Source organism: Daucus carota, chromosome 1 (genome assembly GCF_001625215.2).
Source record: "Daucus carota subsp. sativus chromosome 1, DH1 v3.0, whole genome shotgun sequence".
Taxonomy (NCBI): Eukaryota; Viridiplantae; Streptophyta; class Magnoliopsida; order Apiales; family Apiaceae; genus Daucus; species Daucus carota.
This window is the reverse complement of record NC_030381.2, coordinates 30,487,433-30,503,515: the sequence shown is the minus strand read 5'-3', so window position 1 is coordinate 30,503,515 and position 16,083 is coordinate 30,487,433. Positions and strand designations below refer to the sequence as shown.

The 16,083-nt window shown below is 33.5% G+C and overlaps 1 protein-coding gene and 1 long non-coding RNA gene across 2 annotated transcripts; both read left to right on the top strand.

Moving 5' to 3' along the window:
- The first annotated feature begins 882 nt into the window (after positions 1 to 882).
- LOC135147063 (uncharacterized) lies at positions 883 to 3,131 on the top strand. Its single transcript, XR_010284472.1, has 3 exons — positions 883 to 1,038; positions 1,116 to 1,537; positions 2,419 to 3,131. It is a non-coding gene; the product is annotated as an uncharacterized LOC135147063 (long non-coding RNA).
- A 10,442-nt stretch (positions 3,132 to 13,573) lies between these two features.
- LOC108227333 (serine/threonine-protein kinase UCN) lies at positions 13,574 to 15,209 on the top strand. Its single transcript, XM_017402424.2, has one exon. It carries the CDS (start codon positions 13,751 to 13,753, stop codon positions 14,912 to 14,914), a length of 1,164 nt encoding a protein of 387 aa, XP_017257913.1. The 5' UTR covers positions 13,574 to 13,750; the 3' UTR covers positions 14,915 to 15,209.
- The last annotated feature ends 874 nt before the right edge of the window (positions 15,210 to 16,083 follow it).

Below are 16,083 nucleotides of genomic sequence, written 5' to 3'. Positions count from 1 at the left end.
CTGACTTTATGTGTTATATTCTATGACAATAAGTAAAGCCGTAATCGAAATGAATTAGTAAATTGCCTTGCTAGTCTCATGTCTCATCACGAAGACTTTAATAATTCTAGCATTCAATTTTGCCATTTGTTTCCTCAGCAATGCAAAGGAAATCTCCTAGCTCAATTTGAGAGAAATTGTTATATATCTTTGTTATTATGATGCATGGTTGCTTATGAACCTAGCATCACCAACTTTATTTTCAGAAATGACAGTAGAAAATTGCGACGTATTTCTGAGCTTCAGAGGCGAAACTCGCAACAACTTCACTTGCTACTTGTACGAAAAGCTGAAGCTTCAAGGCTTCCAGCCATTCATGGACAGAGAAAGCATCCTCCTTGGAGACGAAATTAATGGGAGAACTAAGAAAGCTATCAAATATTCGAAAAGCGCTATCATAGTCTTATAGAATTTGTTTTAAATTAAAAAAAGAATCATGTGGCAAAAAAAAAAAAAAAGAATCATAAATATGCAAGTAGATATCAGTTGCTTTATAGAATAGGACATAATTTTGTTCAAATCTAACGGTGCTTATTTGTTTAGTGTACGATCGAACAAATGACAAACTTTTGACGGGAAGACGACCATGCGATCAAATTATCTCCCTTTATTATATATAAGTATATAATAAAATAGATGACGATAAATAAAGTCGGAATCTGGATGAATTAGTAAATTACCTTGCTAGTTCTCATGTCTCATTCAGGAAGACTTTTATAATTCTAGCATTCAATTTTGCCATTTGTTTAATTGTTTCATCCGCAATGCAGAAGGAAATCTCCTGGCAAATTTTAAGTGATAATTATTTCATCTGCGTGAAACATATGATATTAGTATACAACAAATAATATATTGAGACTTGACTATTTCATATATATATTCTTTTATATCTATTGGCCTTTGCTGGTATTTTACTATTCTATAAAGTCTTGGAAAAACAAGAATTTTGTTGAACGGGTTTTTTGATTCAAGCCTTTTGTCTTCGCAGCTCAATCTAAGGTATGAGAATTTGAGAGAAATTGTTGTATCTTTATTATTATTATGATGCATGGTTGCTTATGAAACTTTATTTTCAGAAATGGCAGTCGAGAATTGCGACGTATTTCTGAGCTTCGGAGGCGAAACTCGCAACAATTTCACTAGATACTTGTACGAAAAGCTGAAGCTTCAAGGCTTCCAGCCATTCATGGACAGAGAAAACATCGACCTTGGAGACGAAATTGATGGGAGAATCAAGAAAGCTATCAAATACTCGAAAAGCGCTATCATAGTCTTATCAGAAAATTATCCATCTTCAAAACATTGTTTGGATGAACTGGTGCATATTCTTGAAAGGAACCGGACATCCAAGTATTTCATCATTCCGGTATTTTATTATGTTGAAGCTGCTGATGTCAAGTATCGGAGGGGAAAATTTGGCGACGCGTTTGAGCACGTCAAGAAGCGGTATGGAGAAAAAATGGAGCAATGGAGTGCAGCAAGAAATTAACGAAAAAGAGTGTGTTTCCTCATCTCTACACTATAATAAAAATTATTATGTGTACGACCTAAACTTTTTTTTGAGAATAAGAATTTATTTTTGGAAAAATATATATAGTTCTATTTTTTTTTTAAATAAGTCCTTGGTTTTTGTTGAATAACAAATATAAAATGCTTCCTCAACATTCATATCTAAAATAATTATAAAATATATATTTTTTAAAAAAAAGTCCTTAAATTTTCGAAAAGAAGCTACCCCAAACAGGGCCATCGTTATGTGATCTTTGCTTTAAAACCAGTTACTTTTTGATTGAAAGTGGATCACTGACGCTTATCCCTACTCTAGAATTTTGTTTCCGTGTCTATAATTAAATATGAGAATATTATAAAGAATTGAACCAGAGTGTCACTTGAGTCTAAATTCTGATCACAAGAGGACCAACCATCTAATCCAGTTCGATATCATATGTTAAGTGACTATGCGTAGCAGAAGCTGAATCTGATTTCTGCTTAATCGTTTGTATAAATAAATAGAAGCACTTTTAAGAAGTTGAGAATGCTAGCTTTTTTTTGAGAACTTCTACTTCTTTTCAAAACACTTTATTAACTAATTTACTTCTCACTTCTAATCCATTATTTTATTTTAAACAAGAAATAAATAAGTTACTTTTTTTAAGTTTACGAAAACGTCCTAGACGTCAGTTCCTATATATCTCCAACACCTCAAATTACAGTAACCTGGCACGGTCGTAGCTTTTTACCAAAATCCAGTTTAGTCCGGTCTCTAGATCACAAAGTCTTAATAATTTCCCATCACATTTTTCGTGAAAATCCTATTTGTAAATATTTATAAGCTCTTGTCAATGATAATACCACTAATTCTACACCGTAAATTTACAGTTCGCGTACAGAGAGCAAGATCATCGAAGACATCGTTACATCCTTCATGCAAAAATACTCAGAGCACTACCCAAGAGGCCAGACTTCACAGCAGAACTGTTCCCAAGTTATGCCATTAACGGAATCTTATCGTTTCGATATCGAAGAAGGATCAGTTGAAGTTACCAAAGGCAATGCGAACCCCATGAAAAACAGTTACGGAGACATGACATTCCGATCATGGATGAAGGATTGGATGATTCAGAATCCTAAATTTTTTATTCTTGTAGTTATTATTGTCATTGTTATTCTAATTTTTACAGTGGTTACTTTTATACAAATTGGCATAGAGGCCAGCACAGCTGACGCAGTCACCTCAGCTTTCAAGGACTTTCCGAAGACATTGAATGACGTGGAACCTAAGAACTTTCGAACGACATTTCCGGGCGGGGGAAACTAAGGGACAACGAAAATAATATGGAATTCTTAATAATGACAACGGAGGCGTAACTGTATATAGTTGGAAAGGTTTGTTAGGAAAGGGTTTGTACACGAGTTGATTTGTATATGTTGTTCTTTCTTTTTTTTTCTTTTCTTTTTTCAAGATATTCTAAATCTTGTGTATATTGTAATATTCTGACTAAGAGCAAGTCCAACAATGTCCTAGCAAATGCCTTATAAATATAATAAAATAATGTGTCCTAGTGATTTAGGACGTCATCTTAATATATCAACTCCAACAATATGCCTCATTATTGTGCCTTATTATTAAAATATTAATATATTTGAATTGTTATTGGAGGGAAATAAAAAGGAGAGAGAAGAGAGATGTAGTGGAATGGTAGGAAATTATTTTTTTATTGAATAGGGCATGCATAGTGGTGCCTCAAAAATAAGGCATTTGTTACATGTCCTAGTGTTTTAAGGCACCACTAGGACATTGTTGGAGCATTGATTTGCTTCACATGCCTTAAATTTTGATTTAGGACATCAATATAGGGCACTCTTGGACTTGCTCTAAGGGGTGGTTTGGTTCGTGGGTTTCTGGAATCAGGTATGGGGTTTGTTCATTCCAAATCCATATCTGGTGTTTGGTTGAAAAAAAAAAATCTCAAACCCATACTTTAAACTCGGGTTTTTATACCCAAGTGGGGAGGTGGGTATGAGAGGAGGTATGAGCTATATTCATTTTTTATTTTTTTTGTCTTTCTTAAAGTAATAAAATATTAATGTTTGATACAAAATTAAATCAATGATGCAAAAATATATGACAATAATAATTTTATTAATATTTTTAATTAATATATATTAATAACTTATTTTTTTATAAAAATTGTATATATTGATTCCAGCACTCAACCAAACACATGATATCAAATTTGATACCTCAAACCCATACCAGCTTAACCCGATTCCTCATTCCAACCCGATACCACTCTCGAACCAAACCAACCCTTAATAGAGTTTCCCGTGATTTTGAGATCTACCGACTCCTTTTTTGGTTCAAAATTTGTGGAAATTATTTTTTCTATTCCTTTTATGATTTTTAAGTTTTTTATTTGATGTTTTAAATTTTAACACAAAATTTTAAATGTTTGTATCGGGTGATTAAATATATTGTTTTTTCTTTAAAGATCTATGTCAAAAATCAAAACATCGAATGAAAAAAAAATAAAGAGACAATGTTTTGACTTTTAGAGGGGTGTATTGGATTGGGATTTTAAAGCATTTTTTTGCATTCATGAATTCCGAGGGTATTCGATTGGGATTGTTTGAAATCCATTAAAATCTTGAGGTATTCAATTGGGATTTCAAATTATGCTACAAAATCTGGTGGTATTCAATTGGGATTTTAAATTATGCTTTAAAATCCGATGGTATTCAATTGGGATTGTTTAAAATCCATTAAAATCTGATGGTATTCAAATGCTGATGGATTTTTTTGCATTTCATAAAATGATGGATTTTGTGGCATTCTTCAGTGTATTTTAAGTTTTTTGAAATCCCATCAAAATCAATGGGATTTTGAAGTATTGTGCTTAAATCCTATCAACTCTGCGACATTTTATCAAGAATCCGCACAAAATCAAAATCAGACACAATCCATTAAAATCCATAGACTAAAAACAATCCATTAAAATCCCAATCGAATACACCCCTCTTAATGTGGAAGTTTCCATGCAGTGCGGACTTCATAGATATCGGTTACCATGCAAATATAAAATATTAGAGCAAGTCCACAGTGTTCTAGTTGGAGCTCTAAATATAATATAAAAAATTATGTCCTAGTAGTTTAGGACATATTCTACTAACTTCAACTCCAACAATGTGCTTTATTTTCACTATATGTTTAATATTTTATTATTAAAAGTTCACTTTCATCATTAAAACATAATACTCCCTCCGTCCCACTCATTTCTATACAGTTTTTTTTTGACGTCCCATCATTTCTATACATTCCAAATATAATAACTTTTTATAATATAAAACACTATTATACCCACTAAATTTTTCCACTATCTCCGTTCTATAATAATATAAACACTATTTTCCCCCACTATCTCAAATCTATCATTAAATATAAATGGGTCACATCACTTTACCCACTTTTCATCTCAATTTACTCACTTTTTACATTTTTTTTTGTCTCCGTGTCCAAACCAAACGTATATAATCTACCGGGACGGAGGGAGTATAAAATAGAGAGAGAAAGAGGGTGTTGGTAAGAATTTATTATAAAATATAGGATATGGCAAGGAGAGAGCGCTTTAAAAATAGGGTTTAAATGGGTTGTCAGAGCATCTCCAACCATCTAAAACCCTTGGCTAAAAGATGAGTTGGCATACTTAAAATAAAAAGATTTAGCCAACAGCTCCAAAAACTCAACTCCAACCATGATGAGCTGTTGTCTATAAATTTAGCCAACCTCCTATGGATGGCTAAATTTGTCGAACCTCTACAGGTCTGTAAGAAAATCTGTAGGAAGATTGTACATCATTTATTACCATATTGAACTGATATATTCTATTTTAACAATTTAAAATATTAATAACATACTATTTTTAATTATAGCCAATCAATATAGCCAGTACCATTGTAGCATAATGTCTTACAGGTTCAGCAAATTTTACATAATGTCTTACAGGTACAATTTAGCCAACGATTATAGCCAATGCCGTTGGAGATGCTCTCATAGTGATATAAAGCATCACTAGAACATTGTTGAATCAAATTTTCCCATCAAATGTCTTATATTGTGACTCAGGACACTAAATAGGACATTAAATAGGCCGCTGTTGGACTTGCTCTTAGATCGGCACAATTGCTCAAAATACAAAGCTAGCTATTGCCTATTGGGTTGTATGAGCAGTTGGCATGCATTTCTTTCGATTCATTTCAAAATCTAGCAAACGAAATTTGATCTCCTACTTTGCATAACAATTAAATTTGATTATTAGAACATGACAGATCTGTTTAAGTTGAATTAGGCTTTATTCCTTTATCAGAATATAATGTGAATCTCGAAAAAGTAATATTTGAAAAATAAATTAACAGAAAAATATTTAAGAAGAGATGCTTACTCATGCAGGTTCTGCAACTCTAATTCACGACTTACGAGTGACAACTGAAAACTTTTGTTTTAATTCGGCCCAGTACTGTGCATGTCTTGTGGACATGTACCACAAATTTGGTCACCATGCATACGAAAACGCTCAATAATATTCTGTTTATTTTATTTTTAGATAAAAATATATAAATTTTACATATATATTATTGACTTTGAATCTAAAAATTATCATATTTATGTTTATGTTTAATGATAAATATTTCACATACTTTTAGGTCTTAAAATTAGAGAAAAATTATAATAATAAAAGGCTGGAAGACATTTTTACTCAGAATAAATCCAATATACAGTTTCATTTTAGTAGTAAAATATTAAGAATTAAAATAATTAGCCCTACTTAATCCATCCTAGTCCATATGTAGGTATTATTTATCTCGGACGAGGCATTGAATTGAGATTTGAGAGGGGCATTCTCAAAAAGCACGATGTAGAATCGAAAAGTGATGATTATATATATATTTTTCTGATAAAATGCCGTACTTCAAACTTTGAAGAGGAAATTATTTAGTTTTTGCTAAACAAAAGAATTGAATATGGAATTTTTAAGTGAAATAATTATCCATTTTGTAATTTAGAGAATTTAATTTAATATATCAGTTGCTTATATAGTTACTTTTTATCTATTATATTAAAAACAAGTGATACACACAAATATATATATTTTTATAACGGTCTTAAAAAAACTCAAGGAAAACCGTCTAATACGAATATATAACTTTAATTTTAGGTCTAGTTTTACCCAATTACACAAATTATATGAACATAAAAGTAAAACATTGTTTTTTGAAATTAAAAAGTAAAACATGATTTGTCATTAATTAAAACTATACTTAAACTTAACACGTACATTTTTTATTACTACCTCCATCCCAAATTAGATGTCCCCGTTGACTTTGGGTACGTAACTTTAGATGCATTGACCGTCTACTTCCGAAATTTATTTTTTTATTTTTTCTTTTATAAATGAAAATTTCATATTTTAATTTTTATTTGCAAAAATAAAATTTTAAAAATAAGTCACGTATCTATGCGATCAATGAACCTTAAATTGTGTGCCCAAAGTCAACGGGGCCATCTAATTTGAGATGGAGAGAGTATTATAAAGCTAAGCAGACCTCAGAATAGGATCGAAGTGATGCAAGTGTATGTACACATGCTACCCACTTGAAGAATTATTAAAGAGTAACCTTCAAATAAGCCAAAGACTTGATATTACGATATCTATATTCGACAATGTATCATGTATTTATTCGCATTTCATTGTCATTTTCCTGAAAAGCATGTTAAAGCTTTATATTCTCGCAACGTAACAAAGAATAATGCTTTCCTTAGTACCTCCACTACCGTTAATCACTGATATCTAGTGGCCTAACACTAAATTTTTGTGGTCATTTAGCTCCAATTAGTTTGACTCCTTCACTAGTTTTAGTTTATCTTTTCTTTATCATTTTTTGATTTGATTAAAACATGTTTGAATTCGTAACTGGGATTTTCTTTATTCTTAGCCTGGTGAAGAATAGAATAAATTATCACAAGAGTATAAAGATATAAACCCATTTGTAGAGGAATAAGTTCTTGGTTAATGTTATTGTGTCATCGTCTTGAACCACAAACTGAACAACATGCACTCGGAGTGAAAGTAAAGAAAAAAACTTTTGTATGAGATACATATATTCTATACTTAACTCTCGTCTTCTCTACACTTGTATGATTAGTGGGGTGGAACTTGCTAACTTGTCAAGTAAACCATGGAGTACAGTGGAGTAAATTAAAAAAGTGTTTATTATTTATAAATAAAAAGATAATTATAAATGAAAAATAATTTTTATTTCATGAATTTGGATAAGTTTTTTAATGTTTACAACTTATTTAATATAGCAATTACTAATAAAATTGTAAATTGTTATATATTAATTTTTAAAGTGAACCGCTACATGTTTGTAAAACCAAATTTTAAACATAAAAATAAATCATTAAGAAAACTAGGAGTTTCAACTTCTCAAATTCTAACCTATAAATTGGTAGTTGACTTATAAATTCGTTATTATACAAATAATATAAATAAATATTTTGACTTATAAGGCTTATAACCCAGCCAAATACACTTAATTACTTCTATATATCCATTTTAATAGTTTTTCATACAAATTTCATATATATTAAAAAAAAGTAAAATGTGATGTCTTATTATTATTGTCGTCACTAAATTTATATTAATTACACATGAATATATTATATTATAAATTACGTATGAATACATGCACAATAAAATCAAATTATTAACTCATTCCAAATCATTTCATCACACGCTCACCCGCACATGTACACAATATATATGTAGCATCCGTGTACAATCCTGAAATCATAAAACGAATATGAAAGCATTTCCAAATCATGATCGGCCCAAAGGCTGAAAACATCATAATGAAGAAAACAGATGGACTTTTTCTTTTAGGTTGTTTAACTTTGTGATAGATGGTGGAATAAAAATAATTACACCAGTAGAGATGTTTCTTGCCTTTTACTTTGAGCTCGGGCGCATTACCGCCCCACCAGATGATGGTCGACAACAACACAATTGTGGGATATATTTAGGGTTTTTAAATTTCCCTTGTGGGTCAATCATGTCTAGCTTAACCTTGCCAAAATGAAAATGATTTGGATTTTATGTTGCCTAAAGTTGGATAATATAGGTTATAGGTAGGGGATTCTTTTCCAAAGGAGATAAATTTTGACATCTTCAAAAGTCATTAATCTCGCCCACAAGTCACTAACACGCTACTAGTGTAGTACACTCGATGTCTTGACCAATGCTCCGATTTACTAACATTCGATTAACATTTAAAAATATTTTAATTATTTATTGATTATATTTTAATTTGATAAAATCTCAAATTCATTGAAATTTCTTTACAAGTCTATGATGAATATTTATTGATTAGTTTTAATTTTCAATTTCTCTATAGTAACAATATATCTCAGTTAGAGATTAAAAGCTTTTTATGCTAAAATAATTTCAAAATTCGGAAAATACTAGAGCACCAACTCGTGCGTAAACACGACAAACGGTGTAATGCGGTGTAGATATTGGGGTAACCACAATTTTACTTTGAATATTGTGGCTGTTTGGCGGGGCTTTAAAGCCCCGCTTCTGAACTTTTAAGTTAGAAGCACTTATGTCGTACCGTTTGTGTAAAAAGTCGAGAAGCACTTATAAAAAGCTACGATTCCTAACTTTTGTTTCATGACTTCTGCTTTTTTTCTAAACACTTTAATCACTTATAAGTCTTAACTACCTTTTAATTTCTACTTCACTTTTTTATTTTAAACAAGAAGCACTTATTTTAAGCTAACCCAAACGGCCCCATTATCTGGAAGTCTGGTAACGTAACGGACTAATATAATCACACATCCTAACGACACAGAAAACTTAAAATTAAGATTTAGAAGGGTGTGTTTATAATACGTCCAAATAATTGTAAGCTTTTGAGAGTGCGTGAAATTGTGTGCGCACTTGCTGTATAATTCTAGCAAAAATTAGGTGCACCTATACCTTTTTTATGGGTGTTAAACGTAATACAGCAGCATTGACTTCTTCTGTAGCGACTTGCGAGTCGGTGACAACAGTCACAACATAGGATATTTCAATGTAATTGCAAGTTATAGAGGTTGTTTGGGCAAATTTAAAATAGGTGATTTCTTCCTTAAACTAGAGAAGTGGAGCAGAAGTGAGAAATAAATGAGTTAATAAAGTGTTTGAAAAGGAAGCAGAAGCTGTGAGAGAAGCTAGCATACTCGACTTCTTAAAAATGCTTCTACTTCTTTATACAAACTGATCAAGAAAAACAGAAGCAGTAAGTGATAACGTTAAAGTCCGTTCGGGAGCTCCCTCCGCCATGAACGGTTGTTCTGAGGTGTTGCTGTTGGATGGGCACCTGCAATTCTGCAAAACAACACCGGAGGGGGGTTTTGGCCACGCGACGCTTCCGGCGTGAGAATCAGTAACGGCTTCGGGATTAACGAACAGTAAATTAGGTTATCTATGTGTGTGGAGGGTGAATATATGGTGGCTGTGTGGTGGCTTGGTGGCTTTAGTGTTTGTTTTTAGCTGAGTGCATGTGTGTGTAATATGAGTGTGTGGAAGAATGTAACCCTTAAACCTTTGATCCTTGGCCTATTTATAGGTCAAGGATTAGGGTTTAAGGATATGTACCTTGGATCCTGATCGTCCACCTGTAGGGGCTGGATGCTTGACACCTGCCCAGGTGTCAGCTGTGGAATAGTATTTTGAAATGTTTCCACAATTGTCCCTTCTGATCAGTAGTTGACCGTTAGGTACTGTCCTTGTCATGTCAGACTGCAGCTTGTTCAGGTGTTGGCGTGGACTCTTATGTCCCGGTCCGGAGGAAGGGTGGATAGGTTGCGTCTGGGTCCGGGATCATCTCCAGGGTCCGGGATCATCTTCAGGGGTCCAGGACCATCTCCAGGGTCCGGGGTCATCTTCAGGGGACCAGGACCATCTCCTGGGTCGGGATCATCTTCAGGGTCCAGGGTCCGGATCAAGGAAGTCCGGGTTATACCCTATCAGTAAGCAAAAGCTGCTTCTAACAAACAAACTTTCAAACCTCAGGTATGGATGTGCATATACATACTTTCAACGTGTAATGAGCCGCGATAGAGTAAAAGCAATCAGCTACGTCGTATACAAGTGAAATAACTTTAAATCATTAGAAGTGCAGGTTTTCAGTATACACAAACAAAAGCAATAATTCGTAAATAAAATAGAATACATTTTTCTTTACAAGACAGATTAAACTGCAGTAGTTTATTATTCGCCTATTACGAGGTATATAACTAAATGACAAGCCAACAACGTTCCAACAAGTCTCCCTAAATTCATCAAAAAAAAGACAAGCAATGCAGTGCACCTTAGATTATACTAATATTAAAAATATTAAAAGTAAAGTTATGATTTAATAATAATCATGTTCTTAATATTATGGGAGGCCATGTGCGAGCCCGTACACCTCTTCTATCATCTATCTCTTAGATCGTACGTGCGCCCCATTATTCCTTTTCTTGGTTTTTGTCATAATTCTAAATATAGTTAGATTTGGTTGAATAATCATTCGATGATTGTACAAAATTTAGTAAAATTTTCGAGAGGGACAAGAAAATTCGTTAATACCACCCCTCAATGAATTGTCGACGAAACTGGATGACTTGTGAAAAGCATATTCTGAAATTGTTACCGACGGTATAAGCAGGATATTATGAGCCTGTTTGTTTAGGGGAAGTTACTTATGCTTCTGACTTCTGTTTTTTTTACCTATATAAATAAATAGAAAGATTTTTAAAAAACTGAGAAAGTTAGATCCTTTTACTTTATTAATTTAATTACTTCTTACTTATATTCCATTTTTTAATTTAAGCAAAAAATTACTTATTTTAAGTTAACTCAAATGACCTCCTTGATAAATTTTATTACTACATGGATGCGTCACTGAGCTAGTACGAGTGGATAGTAATCCTTGTATCCAATCTCCATCAACCACCCGGTAAATAAAGTTAAAAATTAATGGAAGCACTAAAAGTTTAATAAAGTGATAAAAATATAAGGCAGACAAAGTAGTCTTGAATATTTATCATTAATGGTAACATACAATGAGATTGTGACATTGCTGAGAGCTGACCTTGAATGTTAAACAGCAATCTGATCTGTAAATATCGCTATTTCAGCTTAAATCCCGGCAAGTCAGCTGGTTCATTGAACTCAAAGTTACTTTACTCGTGCCGGAGAATGACGCTTATCTTTCACAAACTATTTGTGGGTGTATTATTCTAGTAGGGCTTTGAATGCAGAATTGAATGTGCAAAAAAAAAATCTAAATTAATGTGACAAAATACAAGAATTCAACTAATACAGATGACGTGAATAAAGGAAAGACCCATCTAATTTATTATTTATCTGTATTCAAATTGTAATAATCAAATATATAGGATAATTAGCAGGAGTTCAGTTAGATATTTTTTGTTTTCTCTGGAAAATAAAAGAATTATATATATTAACAACGAGAGAAACAGACCAATAAATCTTTTCTTGATTCTAACACAAAATCAATGCAAGAAAAATAATATTTTGTTTCTTCAAAAATGAAGAAACAAGAAATATAAAAAATATGAACTTCAATTTAAAAAATCCAAAACATATATTAATATTAGGAAAATATTAATAGATAAATGATAAAAATTTATTGTTTCTACTACTCATTTACGATATAAAAAATATTATTAAAAATAAAATTTTAAGAGAAAATATAATTTTTATTTAATAATATTTAATCAAACTTCAATACATTATCAAACAAATTCCTTGTGCAGAAATATATGGACATACAACTATATTAAGGTATTAATAACGTGATGTTCAAAATTAAATTAAAATAATAAAATTTTGAATTATATTATTAACTAAAATGAGATTAAAATAAGATGCATGACATTTAGAAAATCTGCATTTGGAAAAATAATGGAGGTCTATTAGATTTTGTTGAATTATTGCGCATACTTAATTGGAGTGAAGATACTCCGATACGTTCCTCACAGGAAGATGAATAGCTAGTTTCTGTAGTTGCAAGTCACTGAATTAAAGTCCAATAGGATAAAACTTATCTTAGCAACAACTACTTACATGATGTCTGTCAAGGGGTCGGAACGCATCATAGAGTTTTATACATATGGCCGTTTTTTTTTAATCGATTAATATGACGAGTTTTGTATTCAGATCTAAAAATCAAGTAAAACGGGAGATAGAACCTATGTTCGAAAGTTCAAAAATAGAAAGAAAAAAAAGTGTAAAGCAAGAAACTCGTGCGGTGTTGTAGCGGCAGTAGAATACGCATGGAATGTGTTAAAATTAATAGGCTATGTTACAGAAAATTGTACCATAGTACACTTGCTTTTTCCTTTTTTTCGCCTTTGTACATTCCATTGCAGTGCTGCACACAAGGTAACGATAAACGGCGACAGTGGCCAGCCTAATATGTGGCCGAATCGTGTTAAGGACTAGCAAACAAACAAAATAGAATGAAACTGTGAATCCGTATGCGCCACTGTCATCGTTTTAAATGCTCATTTAATGATTACATATTTTTATTTTTACTTTTTTTCACTAATAATTTAGACTTATAGACCGTATAAATTAATATTTGTTCTGATATTTATCGAGACGGGTAATCAACCAACATAAATAAATGTCACCTAGACCATCCAACCACATTTTATTTATGTATTTTCATATTGAGGAAAAATCAAATGGATATTTTCGGAATATATAGGAGCTGTTTGGATTAACTTAAAATAAGTGGTTTCTTAATTAAATCAGAGAAGTGAGTCAAGCGGGAGCAGTTTCTGGGAACAAATACCCGTAGCCTACCACTGACACCGGTGCTCGTCCAGTTATACTATTTGCATGTGATTACTCTGCTATAAGTATCGAATATAGAGAATAGTCGATACAAAACTATTCCACTTTTCTGGTGCAACATGCACCAACAAATACAAATAATAAAATATTACACGGATGAACAGTACAAAAATATACTGAGCTCACCCATTCCATATTTCCATGTACCTATAATACAAACACACTTGTCCATGTAAACCCACAATTCTCCCCATCAGCTCCATCTCCTCTCATTCTTCACTCTCACAACACACACCAAAATGGACACCCAAGTCTCCCCTGACCTAGACATAAACCACCTCCGCGCCATCAAAGTCCTCGGAAAAGGCGCCACGGGGACCGTCTTCCTCGTCCACCACCGCATCTCCGACCCCTCCGCCGCCTCTCCCTTCGCTCTCAAAGTCGTTGAAAAATCCCCTCTCCTCGACGCCAAAGTCGACACTGACCGCCGTGCGCGGTGGGAGCTCTCCCTGCTCCGCCGCCTCAACAACTCTCCCGCCACCACATCTCACCCTTTCCTCCCCACCCTCCTCGGCTCCTTTGAAACGAACGACCTCATTGGGTGGGCCATCCCGTTTTGTCCCGGCGGCGACCTAAATGTACTTCGCTACAACCAAAGCGACCATATTTTCTCTCCCGCGGTGATCAGATTCTACGTGGCGGAGATAATTTGTGCCCTAGAAAAGCTCCATGCATTAGGCATTGTGTACCGTGACTTAAAGCCGGAGAATATCCTCATCCAACAATCCGGTCACTTAACCCTAACTGACTTCGACCTCTCGCGTACGCTCGTCAAGCCCACGCGCCACCACGACGTGGTTTACGAGCCCGAGCCGTTGAAGCAAAAGACATCGAAGAAGACGAAGAATGCGCGAGTTGCACCCGATAGTAGACGGAAGTCTAGTGTAACATCTAACGGTGAACGCGCCAACTCGTTCGTCGGAACGGAGGAGTATATTTCGCCGGAGGTGGTGCGTGGAGAGGGTCACGAATTCGCGGTGGACTGGTGGGCGCTGGGAATTCTCGCTTTCGAAATGCTGCACGGAACGACGCCGTTTCGCGGGAAAAATAAGAAGGATACGTTCAGGAGAATCGTGATGATGCCACCGGAATTCATTGGAAGACCATCTACATTGACGGACTTGATCGGGAAGTTGCTCGAGAAAGACCCCACGCGCCGGCTAGGGTACAGGAGAGGCGCGTGTGAGATCAAGGAGCACCCGTTTTTTCACGGCTTACGGTGGGATTTATTAACAGAACTTTCACGGCCGCCGTTTCTTCCGTCAAGGGAGTTGCATGAGATGAAGCAAAGCAAGAGTGTAGATATAAGGGAGTATTTTGAGAAACTGAGGATGCCGCCGTTATCGTTAGATTCTCCGGCTAGGGAAGAATGTTTGTATAACGTTTCGTTAACGGAGTTCTGACTCACGTGTAAGAATAGATAAAGTTTTGTCGTGTATGTATAGAATAACTGTAGAACGGTGAAAGATGTTGTTAGTTAAGAACAGGGGTTTGTTGTGATTAACAAAAATAATGTACTCGCCGGGCGGCGCGTGGTGTAAAGATGCATGGTCGTGATGGGAAATTAATAAAGGGATGCTTGGATTGAGGGATGAAATTTGGGCTTTGGTGATTAAAATTGTTGTTTAGATCGACAGGATTATCAATATTTTAATGAGATTCATGATGATCAATCCAATATTTTTTCTTGCCTTGCTTTTTTGTTTTGAAGCTATTGGTTTAAATTGGAAAGAAGGCTGTGCAAATTGAGACTGGAATAGTAAAATTACTTTGTTAATTGCGTGCTCAACACTATTATTTATTTTGCTGTTAAGGTTAGAATTTCGTCCATCCTTAACAAGGAGATGCTAAAAATGGTGGTATTGTGTTTACATGACTTTGAAATTAAAATAATATTTTATTATTTTAAATTAAAAATTTTGAATTATAAGTAATAATTAAGTTTGGATTACTAAAATTGTAATTTATTTCTAAGCGTGCCGGCACTCAGTGTAAAGTGTTATTAATGGGGAGTTGTAGAATTGATTAGAATAATGATAAGGTAATATGAATATTTTTATTCGGTAAAATTTAAGGCTTACACTCCTAAAATTTCTGTAAAGGAAAACAAATTACTATAAAAATTACAATATTAAATTTCTTCATTGATCAATCAGACTCCGGAGCGTTTCATGCTTGCTAACTTTTTTTATATAAATTATAATTATTTTTGCCGAAACTTTTTCAAATATCAATGAAACTTCTTTTCCCATATAGCTAGTATTCTATTTTTATTGTGAAAAAGAAATTGCAATTGGGTGATTTTGGTCTTAAATTTTATGTTCTTCATTAACTGTTGTGCCTTTATAATACCCGTTTTCTGTTGAAAAATTTATATCCAAATTATACATATTCTTTTTGATAAATATGAAATATACATACAAAACGTATATAATACACATGCATATCCTGGAAACAATAATGAGAAACTTAGATGGGTTAATGATCTTTGGTACATGCACTTTCTTGACTATGAAATATTTGATTTATGCTGTCATTTCGATTCCCATTTATATAATCCTATTAAATCAAC